General features: G+C 38.5%; 2 protein-coding genes across 42 annotated transcripts in view; one reads left to right on the top strand and one right to left on the bottom strand.

The window, feature by feature from the left end:
- Window positions 1-6,878, top strand: part of ASPH (aspartate beta-hydroxylase) — a 216,355-nt gene extending 209,477 nt beyond the window's left edge. For all 41 annotated transcript variants that reach the window (XM_077943677.1, XM_077943676.1, XM_077943679.1 and 38 more), the window contains one exon: window positions 4,602-6,878. In XM_077943677.1, coding sequence (XP_077799803.1) covers window positions 4,602-4,752 — 151 coding nt within the window. In that variant the 3' untranslated portion in view covers window positions 4,753-6,878. The remainder of the gene's footprint in view (window positions 1-4,601) is intronic.
- Window positions 6,879-8,360: 1,482 nt separating this feature from the next.
- CLVS1 (clavesin 1) overlaps window positions 8,361-24,806 on the bottom strand; it is a 205,807-nt gene continuing 189,361 nt past the window's right edge. Inside the window, 1 exon segment of the mRNA NM_001265738.1 lies at window positions 8,361-8,648. Coding sequence (NP_001252667.1) covers window positions 8,561-8,648 — 88 coding nt within the window. The 3' untranslated portion in view covers window positions 8,361-8,560.

Here is a 24,806-nt window from a genome sequence, read left to right as displayed (position 1 = left end):
ATAAAGGGTTGGGTGGGAGGAGAGAAAGCGAGGAAGGGAAGGAGGAAGTTCCAACAGTGAACCAAGCTTCCAGGGATGGAGAGCAGTGCCCACCCCCAATGCTGCTTCTCTGAGTCCTTAGACAAGGGCTGTAGCAGTACTTCCAGGCAGACCTCTGTCACAGGCCACTTTGAAGATGGTTTCTCCAAAGGGCTGATTCTATGTCATAATTTGAGTGTAACTTAATCTTATTTGATGGAGCTTTGCTCACAAAGCAAGTGGCCTGAAAACTAACTTTTCATTCTAGAGAGTCTTTGGTTTTCATTCAGAAGTGATTTGACATCTTTATGCTCCTCTCCCTTTGTTGTGGAAGAAAAGCACTCATCCTTTCCCAAGCATGTATACACCTCGAAGTTCACCTGGAGTCACTTAAGCCTGGACATCGCTTGTATGAGGTTTTATTGTTCTTCCATTTTCCCCTTTTAGGTGAATCATGACTGCAGTTTTAGTCATTCTATGTCTAATAACTGATTGAAAGACACCATTTTTTTTAAGAGTTCAGAAGAAATCTACATTAAAAAATCTACATTATGTAATTGACTATCTTTGCTATTTTCTGGAGGAAATATATGAAAAAAAGTGGAAGGGCAAATAAATCCGACAGCACTCACTTTCCCCAAGAGTTTTGTGACCCTAAAGCAGTCCAATTAACAACCCTTTGGGATACCTCCCCAAATTTCTCATTTATAAAATCAATTAATTAATGGTTTACACTAATCTCTATTGTAATTAATGTATCTGGAAAGCTGCAAGCCTATGGTTCTTAAGTTCTACTCTTATATGCACTGATGTTCCGTGAGTGACCAGCGTGTTCTGGTGCTAATAACTTTTCCCAGTTCTCAGGGAATTTAATTTAATGAATGGAATGCTTAAGGCCTTTTTCCCATAAAACATTTCTAGATCTTTGGCTTTGTTATACCTATCATAATCTAGTGAAAAATGTCATTTTGTGTGGGCTAGAATTTTCTATTCAGTTATTTTAATTACTTCTAGTATTTTAAGTAGTTTCCGGATTCTCTGCCACCCAAAAAACTTTGAAAATCACTTGTCATTGCTGTACAAAGTACATTTCACAGATGCTCTGACGATGTTTTTATATCTCATCTCCCTTGGAAGTTTTTAGTTGTCTGAAAGGAAGGCAGATTTCATAAGGAGTGATGCCAAGGTCATTTTTGGTAACATACCACCTCCCAACATTTCACCTCTGTCTTTTATCTTTTCCCTATTTTTCTTTATATTTTCATTCCTTTTCTGTTTTATATTTTCTGTCATTAATTGAATATCTACTATGTGCCAACCATGTGCTAATCCTCACATCAATTATGCCAATGAAGATTCGAAGACTCAATTATGCTAAGTAGCTCACCTTAGGTCCCATAAGTAATAAATGCCAGGGTCAAGAGGCTTCCCCTCAAAGACCATAAATTTCCATCTTGCTGTATTGCTTCTCTCTTTCTCCTCTACCACATGCTCTCCTTTGCCTTTCCCTTTTTTCTCTATTTAATTGTAGTAAAATACACATAACGAAATTTACCATATTATCCATTTTTGGGTGTGCAGTTTAGTGATGTTAAATACATTCATATTGTATGACCATCAACATGATCTATCCTCAGAACTCTTTCTAACTTGCAAAACTGAAACTATAACCATTAAATAACTCCCATTCCCCTCCTCCCACCGGCCACTGGCAAATACTCTTCTCTTTTCTGTCTCTATGAATTTAACTGCTAGTCTAGGACCTCAGATGTGTATAATAAAATAGTAATTATCTTTTTATGTCTGGCTTATTTTACTTGACATAATGTCCTCAGAGTTCATACACATTGTAGCATGTGTCAAAATTTCCTTTCTTTTTGAGGCTGAATTAATATTCCATTGTATGTGTATACCACATTTTGTTTGTCTGTTCATTCATCAATAGACACGTGGGTGGCTCACACCTTCTGGCTGTTGTGAATAGTGCTGCTGTGAACATAGGTGCACTGCCTTTCATTTTGAGTACACTTCCTCCCTCATCTTTTACATAAATTATAAGGCTTGTCTGTGGTATCCACTGACATTGCTTAATCCCAGTGACAACACTAAGACCTAGAAAATGCCTGCCTAACTGTGGAAGCTGTGAACTGTTTCACTGATTTTTCTTGTCAGCGTATTTCCCCCACTTGGTTTTGCGTTTGTTCTCAAGTTGGGTTTTGCATGGTAATGAACGCATATTCTGCCATTTGCTCCTAAGTCCATAGATTTCTATCTTTTCTACCCTTGATGGAACTCTAATGGAACTCTAAAAACCTTCAGAGGAGTTGTAAAAGAGCCAATCAACATGTGTGTGTTGAATGCAAGCGATGAGGCAAGGTGTATTAGTCCATTTCCATGCAGCTGATAAAGACATTCCTGAGACTGAGAAGAAAAAGAAGTTTGATTGCACTTAGAGTTCCACATGGCTGGGGAGGACTCAGAATCATGGCAAGAGTCAAAAGGCGCTCTTCTTCTTCTTCTCCTTCTCCTTCTCCTTCTTCTTCTTTCTTTTCCTTTTCCTTTTTATTTTTTATTTTTTATTTATTTATATATTTTTTTGGTGATGGAATCTTGCCCTGTCACCCAGTCTGGAGCACCGTGGCTTGATCTCGGCTCACTGCAACTTCTGCCTCCCAAGTTCAAGCAATTTTCCTGCCTCAGTCTCCTGAATAACTGGGATTACAGGCATGCGCCACTACACCCAGCTAATTTTTGTATTTTTAGTAGAGATGGGGGTTTCACCATGTTGGACAGGCTGGCCTTGAACTCCTGACCTTGTGAACCTCCCTCCTCGGCCTCCCAAAGTGCTGAGAGTACAGGCATGAGCCACCACACCCAGCTGAAAGGCACATCTTACATAGTGGCAGCAAGAGAAAATAAGGAAGATGCAAAAATGGAAACCCCTGATGAAACCATCAGATCTCATGATACTTGTTCACTGTGATGAGAACGGTATGGGGGAAACTGCCCCATGATTCAAATTATCTCTCATCAGGTCCTTCCCACAACACATGGGAATTATGGGAGTACAATTCAAGATGAGATTTGGGTGGGGACACAGCCAAACTGTATCATGAAGTATGTGAGATAGCACGCTGGGTGGAGGTGGGAGGGTGGGTAGAGAAGTAGAGGTTTGGTTCCCAACTTCAACGAACTGTCAACTTGGAAATACTCAGTACTTTATCTGTTAGTTTACATAACTTGGAAATTTTATTATCAGATTTATTCAGTATGTCAGTTATTTTCCACTGGAATGATTTTTGCCCCTGCTCCCACCCTGGACATTTGACAATGACTAGAGATGTTTCTGGTTGTCACAACTATGGCAAAAACTGCAATTACTTTTGCACCAACCTAATAGTATAGGGAATGCTACTGCCGTACAGTGGGTGGAGGTCAGGGATGCTGCTAAATATCTTATAGTGCATGGAACAGCCCCTACAACAGAGAATGATCTGGCCTAGATGTCAGTAATACCAAGGTTGTGAAGCCCTGCAATATATGTAGTATTGCTCAGTTTATATTGGTTAATCACCTAATATGGAACATAAAAATTCACCACTAGTTTTCCCAAGGAAAACATCTTTATAATAATACAGTAACTTGAAATCAAGCTAGCATTTCCCATGCTATAATTTTCATTATTTGCTAATCCAGGTGCAAACTTTTTAAGGCTTACCTGGAATTTAGTATCTAAGGAAAATTTTCTAGCAAAAATTTTATTTTAAAAACATAACTTGGTATTGAATATATTGGCAGTTAATATCTATTTTTTTAAATAAGGAACCATCAATATCACTCATAAACTCTCTTTAGATTTGAAAAGCATTGTGTTAACTGCCTCCTGTATGTTTCTTTCTTAATAGACTAACACTATATTTAGATCTTAGTCCCTATACAGATATCTTATGAGGTAATGTTGGAAGCTCTATAGGGTGTTTTGCAGCATTGATTTAAAATATTCCATGGATAACCCACTTGCATAGAAGATGATACTAAAAATACAAACAAAATTCATTCCCAATCTGCCCATTTTCTTCAGCCGGAATACTAGCTAGGAAACTCCTAATTTAGTTTTCTACTTTATGGTTACCGTGTTTAAGTTGATTCCTTTCTTCCATAAAATGAAACTTGAACAAGTGGAGTGAGCTGAAAAGAAAATTGATTGGAAGTGTCTTGAAAAGCATAGAGATGCCTGAGACCCAATCACTGCCCATACGTCTAAACCAGAATAATTGCAAGACATATAATAATATACAGAATAATTGCAAGGCATGTAATAAGACCAGTATGTCCTCATCACAAATCCTCTGTTATTTGTACATCTCCAGTGCTGAGAAATGAAAACTGATGTTCATAGCAAGATTTCTGAAATTCTTTCCTAATCATCAAGGGAAGAATAAACTTGGGCTTGATGTTCTAGTTATTTGGTTATGTCCCAAAGGTTGTTACCAAAGGTAGTTCTCGCGCATGGACAAGAATTGATCCTCAGACATCTGAACCACACAAAGCTATATTCAGGAATCCTTGTCTTTCTTTTGCAGGACCTGGGAGGAAGGCAAGGTGCTCATCTTTGATGACTCCTTTGAGCACGAGGTATGGCAGGATGCTTCATCTTTCCGGCTGATATTCATCGTGGATGTGTGGCACCCAGAACTGACACCACAGCAGAGACGCAGCCTTCCTGCAATTTAGCATGAATTCATGCAAGCGTGGGACACTCTGGAGAGAGGCTGCCTTTCTGGTTCCATCTCCTTGGGTGTGAGGATAGAATTTCAAACACTAGGACTCTTAATCCCCTTGACTTGCAGCCTGAATAATTCTCAGCCTCCCGCTAGGGTTAGAAGACACTAAAGGGAATATTTGCCTCGCTACAATTCATTTAGGAAATGCCCTGCTGTGTGTCATCTCATGAAAGCAGTGGTCTTCTGCCAGTATTTAAGGTGAACATTTGATAGCTTCTACCTTACCAAAGATATTTTTTCCACATAGAATACATCTAATTCAGTGTATAAAGAGAACATATGTAGAAACTGTGAATGGATTGCTTTAGTTTGTAATTTTTCTATGCAGTTATATTTTTCTAGTGTAGCTAGACTATTTTGTCATCATGTACCACTACGTTTTTGTTGATTTTAATGACAAGCTGTATAAATGCTTTACTTCTAGCTGTTTAACGGTAGCATTACTGGGAAACTCAGACGTCCCTCTTTTAATTCTTCTTAGTAAAAGACACTCATGAAAAAAGCAGTTTTATTTTCCTAATACAAAAAAGAAAGAGGTCATTATGCCAGTGTCTATGAACTGTACCCATCCCAACTCTCTAGTCATTTGTTTTTTTTTTTATCTTGATTGAGATCCTCTTCTCACTATGCTAGTGGTGGGGATATTGACAAAATCCTATTTCTTTCAAAGAGGAACTTTTCACACTGAAAAAAGAGCATGGAATTATCTTATATTGTTATAGAAGTCCCAGATGTAAATTTTTATGTGAATTATTAGAGCTTCTGGGAAAAAAGTAGAGTTCTTGGAAATAAAAATATGTTCTTTCAGGGTTAGGTGGATAGGTGGCTGCTAGGGTGTCAGGCTCCTGGCTGTTTCGCCATCCATGAGGCAAGGGCTGAGAATACAGTGTCTTTGCCTATGGTAGATTCATGTGAATGACAGGAAGCCAGCTCTTCAGTCTTGGAGATGATTTCTGCTACATTTCTGTAGAAATGTTAAGGATGGCAGAGTAAAAGGTTACCAAGAATGCCAGGATCTTTGTCCTGGGTGTAGGAGGTCCAGATTGCTTTCCTTTTTGATGAAAGAGTTTGGAAGACTATCCCATCTCTCTGGCTTGAGAAGCCTCTGCCATTTTAAACATCGCTGTGAAATAGCAATTATCATCATCTATATTTAGTTTTAACATTACCCACAACATAGAAATAACAGTTAAAAATCGTCTTGCCTACTCATTCCAAAGATGAGCAAGTCATTAATTTAGTAAAGTATTAATGCATCAGATTTTGTATGTTTTGAATCAAAGCTAACTAGAAATGTTAGCTATAAGAATGTAATGATATTCATGCACTGAATTCTAAACCAATATGAACAAATATGCTGCAGGAATGGCACAGAGGTCACCAAATTTCATTCACAGGTAGAAAAAATATGTGCTTTCTTTTCCATCTAAAAACAAAAGGAGACTTTCTTTATCTCATTTAAAGAACAGCTCTTTGAAATTGAAATTGACTCTTTTTGCTTGACCTTAAGGACATTAGCTTCCAATGGATAAGTTTGCAAAATACTTTTCCTGTTCTTTTGTTTTGCTGGTATTGAAAACATCCGACTAAATCAGATGAAGAGGCATGGGAGGAAAAATATCCAAATTAATAAATAAAATCGAGAAGAGAAGGCAAACTCTTGAAAAGTAAAAAGGTATTTGTGTCCTTCAGTATTTATTGAACAGAGGAAATAACTGACAAGGGCAATACAATTCAATGCTCATGTAGTCACATTCGCGTCACTTGTTGAATTTGGTTCTCATATGTATATTGCATACACATAAAGAAATTCAAACTATAAGTTGTCATTGTTGAGCCATCATCTTACATTCATGTAATGAAATTATGGAAGAGAGTAAAAACTAGCTCCTAACTTAGTAAATATGGTATTTAAAATCAGGTCACTACAGTAGGGTTCTAAGTATTGCCAATTGAAAAACTAGAAATGGCATTACTGTTGCAAAGTGTTGTCAATAATTGACTCCAATAGCATTGTAAATACTTGTATCCCATAACTATTTTAAACCCAAGCAATAAAATGGATTTTCTAATTCACTTTAATTCTTTCTTTCTCTTACCTATGTCTTGGTACATAAGAAAAGTGTTTCTGTCACTGCATTGGTAGAATTATTTCAATGTTATTATTTTTGTGATTTCCAATGTCTACACAAAAATGAATTAATTTAATTTATATTGTGATACAGCTGTTTGAGAAGTATTTTTAATTCTGTTTCAACTTTATTTCTCCAAGGGTATAATATGAAAGTTACTTCTGTTATTATTCTCTACCAATAGGGAAAAAAAATTAAAATATTAGATCCATTGGGAAAGAGATGTAATAAATAATTAAGATTAGTAATAACATTATCAGAGGTGATTTTGATGAGTTGAATAATCTCTTTCCCTTGAATTATTTAGCTAACAAATTAACTCTCCCAAATATTTAAAATGTAAAATCATATTTTACTGCCCATTATTAACTAAAATATTTTTGTTTGACATTGAGCACCAACTGGTCATACTAATAAATACCCACGTCATACAGATGGCTGGGCAAATAAGAGATATCTAAAAATATGCACCGGTCTTGGAAAACATGGCACAAGTAAGAATATCATATCATATGATGTCCATTTATTTTATATCTGATTTCTTTTGAATGGATAGTTAGGGACTCCATTTCTAAGGAGAATAGGTAAATAAAATGACCTTTGACATTTCATCTTGCATTTCTAGTCTTCTCTTATTTAGTACTTGCATATTTAACCATCCATATGGGTCTTGCTCCATGATTGAATATTTACCTTCGGAGCAACAACCACGTTCTTTCTCCACATCTTTAATGGTTGCAGGAGGGTTGGGGACAAGGGGTAAATGGTTTGATAGCACTTTTCTTTGCTGTAGTGACCCAGTTGAGACAACTGGAATGGATTCATTAATCACTGACATGTGTTTTCAATGAGACAGCTCCTCTGCAGACACACGCTGCACTAATGGGCTCTTGAACTGCCTTTGGAAACTCACATTGCTCAGATGAAATAATTGTATTTCATGTGCATGTGTCTTCCTTTAAAGTCAGCTCATGACAGTCAGCTAGTGGCCTGACAAGAGATGTGACATCAAAATAATTTTTTTGCAGGATATCAAAATAAGCAAACTTTGCAAATACCCAGACCTATGAGAACATGCTCTTAGGCTGAACAATTCAATGCTGGTGATGAGGTCAAAGGAAATAATTCAGTAAGAATGGAAATTACCAGAGATGCTATTGTCTCAGGGCTTTGTACTACATGAAACTTGACAGTGGTGTCTGCACAGTTTAACTCTGATACATTTACTTGGAAATGCACTTAATTTTCAAAAACCGGACAGGGTCCTTGTATGATACCTCAGAAAAATTCTTGTCCTAATGCAGTGTGTGCATCAAATTTAGTTTTTTATTTTTTCAATTTATTTACTACCATAAATAGGAAGGATAATCTTTTTTACATAAATGCCTTGCATCATCCTCCAGTCCCCTCACTGTGGTGGGGGGAAAAAAAAAGCATATCTCAAGTCTTTGTCCAACTTTGGCTGCTCAGACCGATGGCTGGTGACAGTCACTGCAGGGGGTCAGGAGTGGAGGACCTTGTGTCAAGCAGAACACACGTGTCTGTGTGGGTCAGTTGCGCATGTGCTTCCTGGGTGGCTGATACCACTGAAGGCCAGTGTGCGGGAGCATTGGTGTGACTCAGGGTTCAGTCCAGAGCCAGGAGTGGCTGAGTGTTCTCATTCTCTCCCTTCTCCTCATGTTTCAGGGTCCCAGCTTCTACCACAGACTGAGATCTAACAAGAGGGGAGGGAAAAAGACAGAATTACAAACAATTCATGGTGACAATTTTGTAACCTTTGAAGACATCTGGATTTTATATTTCTCTTTTTAATAGACACTCAAAAATTAACTAGGTGCAGTGGCACATGCCAGTAATCCCAGCTACTCAGGAGGCTGAGGTGAGAGGATCACTTGAGTCCAGGAGTTTGAGGCTGCAGTGATCCATATTGTGACACTGCACTCCAGCCTGGGTGACAGAGGTAGACCCTGTCTCCAAAATAAAAATAAGAAATAAAGACACCCAAAATAACTGCATAATGTGTTCCCTTTCATATCTCTGTTTTTCTTACTTTTGCTTGCTATACCATATTTTTATGGCAAAAAAGCATTTTGGAGTATTGGAATATTCTTTGCAGTGATCACTTCTCTTGGTAAAAGGGACATATGTATTCTAGCCACACTCTGCCCCAGCATCTAAATATCCTGTGTACCTTGAGATATATAAAGTTTGTTGAATTTTTAATGTTTTAGTGTACCTTTTAAACCTTTGGTCTCTGAGAGTCACTGGAAACTATCATGCATGATGTTAAGACTATGAATCAGATGGTAAAGTTAGACTCTGTCCCTTACTGGCTGGGAAGCTAGGGGAGTTCTTGAAACTCTCTGGACCTTGATTCCCTCACCTGCATATTACAAGTATTACCTACTTCCCACAGTTGTTGATAAGGACTACAACTAATAATATGCATAGAGCATTTGGTATGAAATTATAGTTAAAACTTATGAAGCACTCTTATGAACAACTACTATTGCAATACTAGTAATGATCATTAATTTTTGATGTGTCCTTTTATATTGAAGTAATAATGATTTTTTCTGTTTATAATATGAATTAAACCAAATTATTTTTCAGCTTACAGATAAAAGATTATAAAAAGAGTTATGCAGCAGATATTTAATAAATGTTCACAACTAAAAACATTATTATGAAAATTGTTAAATTGTTCAAATAAGTAAAACTTACATATATGTGCAATAAATTGTTAACTCAGTAGACCTGGGGTGCCCAAACCCTACACCTTACAAGTTTTCAAGACTGGCCTTTGGCTTCTCTAAGCCCTTAGAATAGCCTACCTGATAAGAAGATCTTTGTATATCTGAGACCTTAGTTCATGCCAAGTAGTTTATGCTAACAGTGTGATTTATAGTGCATGCTTACTTTTGTATGTCTGGGCTTTTAGGTCACACTGTATCAGTTTGACCCTTTTAAGGCAGTAAGAGTGTCAGAGGTGTTTGAACCAGAGCAACTCCATCTTAAATAGGGGCTGGGTAAAATAAGGCTAAGACCTGCTGAGATCATTCCCAGAAGGTTAAGGCATTCTTAGTCACAGAATGAGATAGGAGGTTAACAAAAGATACAGATCGTAAAGGCCCTGCTGATAAAACAGATTGTAGTAAAAAGCCAAACAAAACCCACCAAACCAAGATGGCGATGAGAGTGATTTCCAGTCACCTTCACTGCTACACTCCCACCAGCACCATGACAGCACCAGCACCATGCCATAGCAACATCAGCAAATTAACCTATATGGTCTAAAAAGTGGAGGCATGAATAATCCACCCCTTGCTTAGCATATAATCAAGAAATAACCATAAGAATGGGCAACCAGCAGCCCTCAGGGCTGTTCTTTCTATGGTGTAGCCATTCTTTCATTCCTTTACTTTCTTAATAAACTTGCTTTCACTTTACTCTATGGACTTACCCTGAATTCTTTCTTGCACGAGATCCAAGAACCCTCTCTTGGGGTCTGGATTGGGACCACTTTCCAATAACATCTTTCTGGTAAACCACGAAGGGATGATACTGAGGAAACCCCTGACCAAAGACTAACGTTGGGTAAGTAAGTGGTGGGGTCTGGTAACAAGAGGGGATGGGGGAAGGCTGAGGACTGAGCAGTTAAGATCAGTCACAAAGGTACTGTATGCCCATGAGACTGACCCCCCCCATAAAAACCTGGACACCAGGGCACAGGTGAACCTCCTTCATTGACAACACTTTGCAGATGTTGTCACACATCTTTGCTAAGAGAATTAAGTTCTGTTTATGTGATTTTACTGGAAGGACAACTGGAAGCTTACAGCTGGTCCTTCCTGGACTCCTCCCTACACATGGCCTTCCATTCCTGATTGCAACCTATATCCTTCTCTGTAATAAACCACAACTGTCAGTCTAACAACTTTTCTGTGTCCTGTGGGTCTTTCTAGTAAGTTAGGAAAACATTACTAAAATTATCAAATACAGAAAAGGGTGGTCTTGATGACCCCTTCAACACAAAGTATTAAAACACTATGTTTGCACATGGTATTGTTCTAAGAAGTTCTTGACATATATTAGCTTATTTCATTTTCACAACCCTTAGTTGTGTATTAACATGTATTTACATTGACATATATTAACATTTCATTTTCACAACCCTTAGTTTTTATAGACGGAAAAAACTAAGGGACTGAGAAGTCAAATGATGTATAAAAGGTAACACAAATAGAAGGTAGAGAAGTTGCCAGGTTTATTACCAACACACAGCTCCTGGGTATACCAAAGGCCACAGAGGTGTTTAACTAAACCATCTAGTGTTCCTTCCACCTCACCATAAAAATCATTGTTGGTTTGCTTAAGTTTCCTGTCTCCTTTCAAGATATGTATGTACTGTGGAAAGGATAAAGTTAAGAACTCAAGAAGCAAATCAGTACAAGTGTCTCAAAAAAATTTATTTCTACTGTAACTATCAATTCATTCAAACAGTCCAATCTTATATACCAATCTGGACCTTTGAAAGTGAAATGGACTCATGAACTCATTTACTGCTAGGATGGGACAAAGGAAGGAAACCCTAGGTTGTAGTTTAGTCCCAGCCCCCTAACACATTTCCAGTGCATTTTTCTCTTTGTTTAAGCCCAGTGTGCATGTGGAGAAGGGAGAAGGGTAGGTTTGTATGAGGAACAGAAAAACAGAAAATCCAGAGGCATTAAAACAAACAGCAAGCATGAAGACAACCAGGGGACCACAACCACCGACACAGGCCAACCTCCCTCCAGCACCTTGGACAGCTGCCCACCTGTTTGACCTATGGACCCTGTGGAGATGGAGAATATTGGTGGCCATCTACTTTTACAGACCTTAAACTCCATTTACCTTCTGTCATATGACTTCACTTTATTTCACAACATGGCATGTGAACCACAGTCACAGAGTTAGAGGGAAACAGTAACTCGTCTAGACCAACCTAATAGGAAATCTTCAGTAAGGAGTCATGCAGCCTCTTCTCGAACATAACCAACTTGAGAAACCTGCTCCTCCATGCCCCTAAAGAGGCAACTCAGCTAGGAAATCATTCCTTACATTGAACTCAGATCTGCCCTTTCTACACTTCTATGTGCAATTTCTGGTTCTTTCTCCTGGAGCCACTAGAGTAGATGCAAGTACCTTTTAGCCCTCCCACACCCGCCCAGCCAAGGCTAGTCAGATTCCTCTTGTGCCAAAGTTTCTAAAACTGGACACCTTAGCACTCTCCTGTATCTCTTCATCAACTGGCTGGGTTGCCTGCATACTCCTGGTGTGACCTCAGAATAGAGTAAAATAATTGCTTCACCTTCTTGATTTTTTGTTTGTTTTTTGCCCTGTTTGCTTCTGTTGAAGTATTTTAGAACTGCATTAGCCTTTCTGGCACTGATACAATACAACCAAAGGGAAATCTGACTGTATTTACACATCCTGCCATGCTGCTGTTAACCATTTCTCTCCCATCTCAAAGGTACATGGTTGGGTATTAAATTTCATTTTCTTGAATTTGCCTCATGTTTCCAATCTATCTCCATCCTTTTGGATCTTGAAATTTGTTACCCATACAAACGATTATCTGTGATTTTTGTGTTTTGGATCTGTTTCAAAACTTTCCCTTTCCCTGTTTTGGGAGCCACTATGAAAAGAAAATCAAATTCTCAAATAATGAGTTTTTAAATAATCACTTATTCACACACTCATGCTAAGAAATATTCGTGAACATCTGCCATATGCAACGGACTATGAGCAATGTGCCAAAACCTTTATTCTTTTGTGGAAATACTGCTTCAGTTATCCAGCCATAGACCCACTAACAGACTTAGAATCACTGTGACAGGCACCCTCATTACCTAGTCAGAGGAGAGGCAGTTTTTTGGGGGAAGGTGTTAGACATGAAAGGAAAGGAATGAAGAAAAAAATTGTCTTTCACACATTATTCATAGTTCTTGTTCAGGTAGCCAACTTTCACTTCCTCCTCCACATGATGTCAAATTGGGATCTACATGATTTCTTCTAATAGATTTACTGGCAGCACAGTCCCAGAATGCAGGCTCTCTTACCTCCACCAATAAACTGTGTGCCGTGGTTGAATAGTGAGTAGCAATAGGACAACTCTGAGACACAGAGGCCGAGGAACTAAACATAACTTTTTATTTTTTGGTTTACGTTTTCCTGAGTGAGAAGATGACCATATAGTCTTTTTACTTTCAGCATGACATAATTCTTGTTACCTGGTCACACAATAAACATTTGATATAAGTAGCACATTATGTTATGAAGTATTTTAAATTCACTGTAAAGAAATAGAAAGTAAATGTTGCTTTTCAAAACCTCTAGAAAAAAAGAAATAAAGCCAAGAGAAACAACCTTTTAAATCTCGCCCTCAGTACTTTCAGCTGATTCAAAATGCTCTCCGGGAAGACCAATCAACTGCTCACTAACCAACATGTCTCCACCACTTCTAAACAGAGTGCTTAGGAATTCTGCACTTAGTACATTAACTATGGAGAAGCCACTTGCTTTGAGGCTTTGTTGTCCTGATCACTCTTGGTGGTAATCTCTTCATTCAGTGACTTTGACTTCTCACAAGAAGCTTAACACATCTGCTAAAACAAACATTTCTCTAGGGTTCTCTTTCCAACACTGAAAGTCAGCTTAACCCCAAGGGCAGGCAGGGGAGTGATTTGAGTTATTTCAGCCATCATTATCTCAGTGGTGGAGCAGGCAGCTCTAACAAGGCTTCATTGTAGCCTAGATAGCCATATTTTGTTTTCTTGCTATTCTCTCTCTCTCTCTCTCTCTCTACCCTTCTTTACTCTACCCTCCCTTACTTCACCATCTCCCTTTCTCTCTTTCCTCTTTCTTCCCCAAAATTGGAACTTTCCCGACTTCATTAAGGATCTATGGCTGTGGATTTTTATTGATTCTAGTAGTGATCAATGCTTATGAAGAACCAGATGAAAATGGAAAATGTTGGCCATGATTCAGTCCATTCTGCACAGACTTACAACTGGACTGAGAGTTCTGCTTTCAGGTCTACTTTTATGTTCAAAAATTTATTTAGTTACCTTATCTCAACAGCTAACATTCACTTTTTCTTCTTCTTACTAATGCCCTGCATTGCCTTCTTGAGCTATGTGGACCCCAATAAAGGCACAGTAATGCTGCTCTCCAACCCCAGCATTCACCAAGAGTCATAGAGCACCCCAGCTACAAGGAACCTCAGGGGTGATTCAGTCAAACCTGCATTTGAATCAGGTTCTACCCATCTGTTTTCCAGGATCAACATCATCATTTCTTCAGGAACTATGCCACAGTACCAACTTTCTTTCTTAAAGTCAACAACAAACTTGGTTTTATGGAATAACACAGAATTGCCTAATATCTTAGTGAGCCTATGTAAAGACTTCTAAATAGGAAGAAATAAGTTTTTAGAAAGGTATCTTCAAATAATTCTAAGTAATTCTGCTCAGTTTTTCTCCCCCAAATAACTTTAAGTGTCAAGGAAATTCCCCAGAGAAGCTCCAGTGTGAGCTTGAAGAATGATGGCTCCGTCGCTTGCTTTGTGATCTTGGGTGAATTCGGTCTCCTCGTGTGTAAAATGAAGATAGGATAGTGGCCACATCATGGGTGCTGGGGATGATGAGGATTAGATAAATTAAGGTGTGGAAAGCATTTAGCTCAGTGTCAGCTGGGTATACACATTTGTTCTTTTTAGCTCTTCTTATTCTTCCCTATTTGCAGATAAGAAAATTAAGGTCCAGGAATATCGATTGATATTCATTTACGAATTTAGCCACAAAGCATGAATTGAACTCAAAATTGCCATGGCCCCACTAAAAAACTTACAAGAGAGAATTGTGTGTACTGACACATTATGTGATGTGATAATACATGAAAAACTAACGTTTCAAAATGGATGAAGTCTAGTATTTTAAAACATCAAAATAATTGATAAAATAATTCCACATAAAAGCTAACCTTATTACCTTACTTAATATCTTTAAGTTTTTAGAAGTAACACAGAAATTTCTTAATAATTATTTCTGTAGCTTCAGCGCAATATAGTTATGGTTGTTTTCAACTGTGTAAAGCCATGAAATTTCTTTCTACTATAATGCATTCAATAGTAACCTTGATAAGGAGACTTAAGGAATATTTGTAGGACATGTATTCTTCTGTTCAGCTACCAAACTCTTCATAATCAGAATCATCCTAGCAGGCAAAATGATTGTGCTCACTGGGAACAATTAATGTTTACTGAATCCGATAAATAATTTTTTTAAGAGAAGCCTAAGCAGCAAATCTTTTCCCTATCAAAGTAAACAAAATAACAAATAAACCTCTCTCTGCTTTGACAATACAATTTGCCACAATTTACTGAACTGGAAATATAAGAAAACAGTCCAAAAAAATAAATGTTCTGTAACTTTTGAAGCAAACTATTTTTAGAGTGAGCCAAACATTCAATTCCCAGCACTTGCCTACATGTACTTTAACTCATGTATCAAGTATTTCTACCAAAATGTGGTGGGCTTGGACACTGTCTGCCCATCTTGTAAAAAAGAAGAAAGACCCCCCCAGAAGAAAAAAACATGTGCACCTTCAGAAAGGATGGAAACAGGTGGGTTTCATGAAAACTGCACTGTCCGATACAGAGCCCTGACCACAAGAGGCTACTGAAGACTTGAACTTGGGCCAGGTTGAATGGAGATGGACTGTAAAAGGTAATGTACACACCAAATTTTAATGACTTAGTACCAAAAAAAAGTAAACTATCTCATTAATATTTATTTAAATCACACAGTGAAATTATAATATTTTGGATACATTAGGTTAAAGAAAACATTAAAATTAATTTCACCTGTTTCTCTGTATTTTTGTAACATGTCTATTAGACAACTCAAAATTACATATGTGACTCACATTTTTCCATCGGATAGCATTGGTCTGGAGCCTCATTTACTCCATTATGCTTGTGACTGAACCTAGAATAATCTAGTAATCCTTATTTAGAAGTCTGTAGTCATGTTAAAGAGCTTCGGTGACAACATCAGTGTCTGACATCACTAGCACTCGCCGTTCTAAACGCTTCCCATGTATTAGCTCATTTAGTTCTCAAACTGACACTCACAAAGCGCCCCTCCTGTCCCAGTGACAGGAGAGCCATGTTCTTAGCATCACTGTTGTCGTTAAAATTCTAACTGGAAAGAAACTTTAGGTTAGACTCCATTCATCTGTTATCATTTAGATAAAGGTGAAATTGTACTTGTAATTGTATCTCAAAATAAATAAATAATATGAATAAAACTCGAGGAAGTAACAGTTGTCTGTGCTTTTTCCATTTGCATGTGTTTGTGCTATTTTGTTTAGCCAAAATATAATTTCTCCTGCTTTTTTGATCAGGTTAACACCACCTAGTTTTAAGGACACCTGAAGAACAGTTAGCATTCTTAGCCCTTCAATATTAGTTTCCCTCTTCTGTGAGGTTACAGCATCCAGGGAAATTGCTATTGCAACATGTAGTGCAATATAAAGAAAGTTCGAATTTAATCTCTCAATAAATTATGCATTTCTTATTAAAAAATCTTCAGGAAATAATATAAACCACTTGAAAAAATAAGCTCTTTTTGAAGATGTTATAGCAAAATTAACATTAACTTTATGACTGCAGATGATTGTGGCTGCTCATGATAAGGGCCCTCTGAGAGGTAGATAAAGTGAGAGCACTGGGCTATGGTTTGGGCACCTCTTCTTGTCACTCATGCCACTAACTTGCTGTGCCACTATGAAGCAGCTAACACAGCTACTCTGACCCCACATAAAACAATGATCTTCAACAAGATCACATTTGTAGCCACAAGTTTCTGCGAATACTACCAGACTGGACTACAATCACCAATTGTTCTTGAAAATAATTAGATTTTATTTTTCAAAATTCTACAATTCACACTTTATGTTAATTTGTTCAAATAGTCTAAGTACTTCTCTACCTCAACATTTGCTTTAACTTCCTTCTAGAAAAGCCTAGAAAGTCTAAAAATTACACAAGGTTGGCCTTTCCTAAAGTTAGGATGTGCCCAATACATTTAGGTTTCATGAGTCAAAATGATTTCCTTTTTTTTTTTTTCTCTTTGAGATGGAGTCTGGCTCTGTCACCCAGGCTGGAGTGCAGTGGTGCGATCTTGGCTCACTGCAACCTCTGCCTTCCAGGTTCAAGCGATTCTCCTGTCTCAGCCTCAAGGAGAGTAGCTGGGATTACAGGCACCCACCACCATGCCTGGCTAGTTTTGTATTTTTAGTAGAGACGGGGTTTCACCATGTTGGCCAGGCTCGTCCTGAACTCCCGACCTCAAGTGATCTGCCCACCTCAGCCTCCCAAAGTGCTACGATTACAGGCATGAGCCACCGCGCCCAGCTGATTTACCTACTTTATTTATTTATTTATTTATTTATTTATTTATTTATTTTTTGAGACAGAGTCTTGCTGTGTCACCCAGGCTGGAGTGCAGTGGCATGATCTCGGCTCACTGCAATCTCCACCACCCAAGTTCAAGCAGTTCTCCTGCCTCAGCTTCCCGAGTAGCTGGGACTACAGGCATGTGCCACCATGCCCAGCTAATTTTTCGTATTTTTAGTAGAGATGGGGTTTCACCAGGTTGGCCAGGATGGTCTCAATCTCTTGACCTGGTGATCCACCTGCCTCGGCCTCCCAAAGTGCTGAGATTACAGGTGTGAGCTACAGAGCCAGGCCCGATTTACCTTTTATAAATGTTTTTTTACTTCCATAAATTTCTTTGGTTTTTTTTTTTGTTTGTTTGCTTGTTTTTGTTTTTTGTTTTTTGTTTTTGCCAGAGTTTTGCTCTTATTGCCCAGGCTGGAGTGCAGTGGCACAATCTTGGCTCACTGCAACCTCTGCCTCTCAGGTTCAAAGCATCAAAGCATTCTCCTGCCTCAGCCACCTGAGTAGCTGGGACTACAGGAGCACATCACCACATCCAGCTAATTTTTTATTTTTAGTAGAGACGGGTTTCACCATGTTAGCCAGGCTAGTCTTGAACTCCCGATCTCAAGTGATCTGCCCACCTTGGTCTCCCAAAGTGCTGGGATTACAGGTGTGAGCCACTGTGCCCAGCCTGACTTCCATAAATTTCTAAATGTTAAATTTAGAGCTGCCAGGTGCTACTTAATGGCTATTTGCCTGTGTCCTTGTTAAAAATGTTTTAGTTTCTTTAAAGTATTGTATTGCTACAAGTGGTCTGCCCTCAGGTTGCAATTTCCTGCTGCAGAGAGTAGCTCCCACTAAGCTCTTTTAAGTCTGAACTGTAATGACCAAGGGTATTCCAGATGTGCACCACAATTCTAAGCAGCACTCAGTAACTCTTGTTTGACACACCTGAAATCAGTTTAATACCATTTTGGAAAAGAAGATTTCAATATACACTTTATTTGGATATTTTAAGAAATATGTACAGGAGTGTTCATATCTCCACAGCAGTTCTTCATCATCACCATCAACAACCACAACCATTTGTTGAACACTTACTACATGCCAGGTTCTGCACTAAGTATTTAGTCTGCATTATCTTTGTTTAATCTTCACAATAATCTTTATCTGTCATGGTTGCAGTGTAAAAAATAAAAATAAATACAATAAATAAATAAATATTCACAATAATCTGAGCTGGGTATTGTTAATTCCATTTTGCAGATCAGGAAACCGAGCCTCCAATAAGGTAATGAATATGTGCAAGTTTCCACAGTAAGTTGTGGAACTAGAACGGGAACCCAGATCTGATTCTACAGTCCCCATTCTTAAGCACTATCTCTTGCACTATACTATACAAAAAATACCTACAACTTGGTAAGAAACCAAAGGACATGAACATGTATATTCATATTAGTAAATGTTAATATTGAAGTTCTCATAGAACCATTTTTCTCATTGATGTTAATGAATCCAATAGTTTATATTAATCAGCTGTTAATTTATAAAAAGTTTGTTTTAGGCACAGCAAATGAAATAAAAAAAAATAGATCATCATTGAGAAAAAAGAATGCATAGGTTATAGAATCATACTTTATCTCTAATCATCAACAGGGTATTATTTAATAATACTTCAAGATCCTGTCTTCTAAATGTACTGCATTCACCCAAATATCTGACAGCATCTATAAAGAACTGCAATCCATCAACACTGAACGTAAATGAGACTCGAGAAAGGGAGTGGATTAGACTTAACTGAGAACAGAGTTCAGATGCCAGAAGACACACCCGTCCTGGAACTTGGAGATGGGGAGGAAGGAATGGGAGAAGGGAGCCAGGGAAGGCCACCACGGAAACTGGCAGCCGCAGCTGGACATTCTGCTTAATTTACCTACAAAAGGGCTTATTGCTTTTTATGAAACTACGCATTCCTGCCATATTAGCTGACTCGTCTCAGTTTTTCTTCTGTAAAATAAGGATAAATGGTTGCCATATTCTCCACAGGGCCATGAAAGATAAAAGATACAATAAAGTGCTTGGAGCTCTTTGAAGGAGAATTTATTTAAATCAGAAGTGTTTATCATTTTATAACACTTCCTTGGGTATCATATTTCTGAGCATAAACTACTGATACTCTGCCATATCTGATAACAGAGATAGCCATATTTACCCACTTGAAGAAAATCAAGGAAAAGACAAAAGACTGAGAAAATAGATATGGAGCAGTGGATTATTTACATTATAAAGTTACTCTTAATTTTACTGAGCAATTCCCCAAGAAAATTCCATTAAACAGAGTCACCATCATAGTTTGAAGTGTGAGAGCATTCAAGGTCATAACTAGTGTGTGTTGTGCCCAAATCCTTCATAGGAACCCCAGGTATCAGCATGAGATGTATAGAAGCCTTAGAGGTTCAAAATTCAATGTGTGGAGGTTTATTGACTTTTGAGGAGTGGAATGCACTACTGCATACATTTTTGGTGTGGGTTCAGGTGTTCTGAGATGGTCAGAAGGAGTGTTAAATCCATGCATTTCAATCATGTGGATATTTCTGGAAGGTTTTTTTCTACTGCCAATCATAAAATAGCAACACAGAAAATGACTACAGGTGCTTGCACCACCTGCTTTGAACAGTCATCTTCCATTAGAATTAGACTGGCACAAAGAGCTGCCAGTCAGTTTCACAGCATCCCTAATTATCACACTCCCTCTGAAATTGGGTGCACATGCTCAGTGCAGTTACTTTGGTAGAACAAAATATGGTGTTCTGAAGCAGATAGAGAAATGCCAGAAGTTGTTAATGGATGACGAAATGTTGATGACTCACTCCCTCTGCAGGATGAGTTTGAAAAGGATGGCTAGTGTTACTGGTAAAAACAGGTTTCATAGTTACGTTTTTTGAGTCAAATGACAGTTTATTAGTGGATCTTCTTTGGCATTACCAGATTAGCCTAAATATAAATTTTCTTCTTATATATCTGCATCCTCCCCACTAGGGATGGGATTTGGGGAACAGTGCAGTGCACGAAAATTGTGATGGAGGAACTTGCTTTTCAACTGTCTTAAAGACAGGATAGAATTTGGGCTGGCAGGAATGAGAACATACATCCAAAACAGTAGTTAAAGCAAAAGTAAATCCCCCAAAAAGGTACTCTACAAACTACTGAAGAATGAATGAGTGAATACACAAATAGTGTGAGAACATGATGTTGGAGACAGCATTTTACTTAGAGTAAAAAGAACTGAATTTAAAATATTTTGCCACCTACTAGCTCTATGATCTGAGGTAAGTCATTTAACTGCTCTGCGCCTCAGCCACTTCATCTATAAAATGGGCATAATAACCTATCTATTCTTACCTAGTTTAAATGTATTTTTAAATCTGTATTTTTTGTTTAAATTCTCAAAACTTGAAAGGCTCAGTTTTCAAGAACCCTCAGAACAAGTCCAGGAAACATCGTATTGCAGTCTGACATGTGGGAAATGACTACACTCTAGGGCCGTGGCACTCAAACTGTGGTCCCTGGGCCCTCAGCATGGGCAGAGCCTGGGAGCTGGTTAGAAATGCAGATTCTCAGACCCAGCCCAGACCTACTAAATCAGAATCTGCATTTTAACAAGATCTCGCTGCTTTGTATGCTCATTAAAAGTTTCAAAGCTTTGCTCTAGAGCTAGCAACAGCTCACACACAGGTAGGAAACACCCCAAGTGAATTGGAATAGTATCTTAATCAAATCAACAAATATTTCTCAATCCCTTATTAGCGCCAGGCATTAGTTTAGGTGCTGGGTCGCAGGACTGCACTAATCAGATAAGCCTCAGCATACACAGTTGGTGGGGGCTGATAGAGACAACGAACACATAGGCAAACGGGAAATTTTGGAAAGGGTAAGTGCAAATGAATGAGGGTGGCAGGGAAAGGGGTCATGATACTTTAGTGAGGATGCACCTCCAGCAAGAAGAGTCACTAGCAATATGATGCACCTGTAGCGGGACCAGTTATTCCTCCTCATTTTTTCACCTGGAGCAAGAATTCAATGCTTCCTTTCTACTATTGCTCCACAGTGACCTCCTCAACTCCTCCATTTTCAACACTACAATTCCTTATTCAAGCACAAAGATGTATTCTATCTGCAGTATAAGGTACACGAAGGATTATTGAGATTCAGTTTGAATCATTGTTTTACGTTAGTTTAAATTAAAAGTTAATTTCAAAATAACGTAAAAGTCAGATTTTACAGTAATACATCCAGATCAGTAGCCTGAACTATGATTTTAATCAAACACCAAAGACTAACTAGATGAGTTCTTGTGAGAATAGTTCTACCAGCATTGTCCCTTTTTGCTCATTAATTCCTTCATTTATTCTTCATTAATGGAATATGTACTGGACATTTATTTCTGGCCTGCCTCTGAGCAAGGCATGAGAAAAAAAACTAAGCAAAAAGCAAACATGCTACCTGTACCATTGAGGTACCTCTTTCCGAAGCTGAGCTTCCTTTCTGTGTTCTTGTTCCCATTCCCTCTGACCTCATTGGAGGCATTGCTCCCCCATTTGTTTTATTTTTTATACACCAAATTGCAGAGCTGGGGCTTAGGGGGATGGACTGCTGCACATTTTCCATTAGCTCATGTTAGTCAGTAACTGGTAATGTGTCTACCTCCTTACTCAGCCTTCACAGGTCAACAACACCTATGTCCCCTTATGTGTGAAGCCCGTCCTAGCTTCCTTTCCTTTCTTCTAAACCGAGAATGTATGATCAGGCACTTCAGTCTTTCTCTTGGGCATTCACTGAGCTCCTTTAATCAAATCCCAGCTCTGGATGACTCCAACAATATTCCTCTCCCATGTCAGCTACAGAGCAGCTGAGAAATACAGATCACACTACCCAAGAATACAAAAGTCACTGTAAACTCATTATTACCCCTCCTACCAACCCTTAAAACAGCATTCCCATTCGATGTTTCCCTCAACGCAATTTCAAGCCTATGCACGTCTGTATCATTTCACCTAAAAACTCTTCTGTACCCTAGTCTAATCTCACTCTTAAGACTTGCCTTGCTTCACTGGGAAAATAAAACCCGCGGGAACTTCTCAGCTTTGGGGTACCACCGGCACAGGTGCCTGATTACTATAAAGAGAACTTCTTGCTCTTAGAAAAGCAACAACTTCCTCCACTCAGGCTCGGGGTCCTAACCCATCTCACCTGCTTGGTGTTACCAATTGTTCCCTCTCCTACACCTTCCAATTCTCCCTCTTTACTGAATCTTTGCTATTAGCATTGAAAACGTATTCCCATTTTCAATAAAAGAAGAAGATGAAGAGGAAGACAAAGTCAGAAAACAGAAGAAAATAGAAAAACAACAAAAAAGTATTCTGGATCCTCACATGCCTCTGCAGATACAAATATCTTCCCCATCTTCACAGGCAAACCTCACAAAATAAATGCTTATAGTCTCTCTCCCTCTGCTCACCTCCTACCTACTTCTGAGCTCGTTGCATCTTCATAACCACCCATGTGACTCCACCACAGCTCTTGTGAAGACTTCCTATGTCTTTCAAGTCATTATGTCCAATGGATACCTTTAAATCTTCGCCTTACTTGGCTTTTCAGAAGCAGTAAATAGGGTGGATTACTCCACTCTTCCTGAAATCTTCACTCTATTCCTTTGGCTTCTGTAACACCACATCTAGTTTACCTCCTACCATTCTCCATGTTCCTTGGTGTCTTGTGCTGTATGACATTCAAATACTGAACTTCCTCTCAGCTCAAACCTAGGCACTCATTCATCTTTTCTTTCTACAAGCTCTCTCTAAGAGTTCTCCTCCATTCCCATGGCTTGCATTTGCTTCTTTTTGCCTTTGAGTTCCTGATTTATATGCCCATTCCAGAATTTTCTCCTGAGCTTTAGAACCAGGTATCCAACAGCCTACATGACTACTCTAGCCAGATACCACACAAGCCTTCTCATTAATCATGTCCAACACTGAATTCACAATCATCTCCCCAGTCAGCACCTCTTCCAGAATTCCTTATCTTGGGAAACGGGACTGCTTTCTATCCAGCAGCATGGCATCTTTTACATATGCAAAAGACCCCTGGTCATTCCTGAAGCATCTTACCTTCATCCCAATATCCACTTGATCATCAGGCCTTGTTTATTCTATTCACTAAATATTTTTGAGTCCATCTTCTTCTCTGCACCTCCACGCTCAGTACTCCGTTCCAAGCTACAATGATCTCCTACATGCACCATTACAGTAGCCTCATACAGCCTTCTTTTACTATTCTTTCCACCTCCAATTTGTTCTCCTCACAACAGAGTGAAAATTTTAATAAACATATCTATTCATCGCACTTATGGGCAAAAACCTTTCTGAAACTGTCCATTGCTTGTAGGACAAAGTCCAATATTGATATCTGCCCTATGCAGCTCTGCACGGTGGGCCCCTGTGCATTGCCCCAGTCATTTTCCCTCTTGCTTTCTGCTCTCCAACATTTCTGGTCTTTTTTTTTTTTAATTCCATGAATTTCAGATGTCATCAATTGTAGGACATGTCCTAATTCCGGGGATTTTTAACGTGATGGAAAATGCATCTTATAATTAATTTGTAAAACACAATAGTTCCTGACACTGGCTCTTCCAAATGCAGAGTGTTTGCTCCCAATCCCACTCCCACACCTCCCTTTTTGCTTGGTGTACTTTTCTCATATTCCAGTTTTCAGCTTATGTGTGACTTCCTCAGGAAAGTGCTTCCAGAATCCCACCCAAGACTAGGTTAAGATCCTGCTTACACACCTGTACCCTCATGGTACACTCTAACTTTTCAAAGCATTTATGGTGACCGTGAAACAGCTGTTTGTATGGGTAATGTGTTTAAAGTCTGTCCCCCTTCATAGACCACAGACTCAGAGACACTGCAGGGGCAGTGTCTGCCGGGTTAACCACTCTATCTTCAGCGGATAACACCTGCACTGACTTCCTTTAATCCTCACAGCACAATAATAAGGTAGATCTATTAATATCTCCTTTATAGAGAGGAAAAGTAGGTCACAGAGAGGTAGCTACTCAGGTCACACAGCTATTAATTTGAACGGATAAAATCTGATTACAGATTCTGTTATCTTAACTGCCCTCTATCCTACTTGTGTATAATGTATACTCAATGATTATTGAATGAATGAATAAAATTTTCAAAAAGTATTTTAAATGTTAATTGTTAATGGAAATTCAAAAACTGGGAGAAATAATGAGACTAAGGAGTTGGTTATTGATAACCTTAGAGACAATTTCAAACTCTAATGAAACATTGATTACAAAGACCATGTCTTACTCCTTTA

Source organism: Macaca mulatta, chromosome 8, assembly GCF_049350105.2.
Source record: "Macaca mulatta isolate MMU2019108-1 chromosome 8, T2T-MMU8v2.0, whole genome shotgun sequence".
Classification (NCBI taxonomy): domain Eukaryota; kingdom Metazoa; phylum Chordata; class Mammalia; order Primates; family Cercopithecidae; genus Macaca; species Macaca mulatta.
The sequence above is the reverse complement of the archived record's forward strand: the minus strand, read 5'-3'. Positions and strand labels throughout refer to the sequence as shown.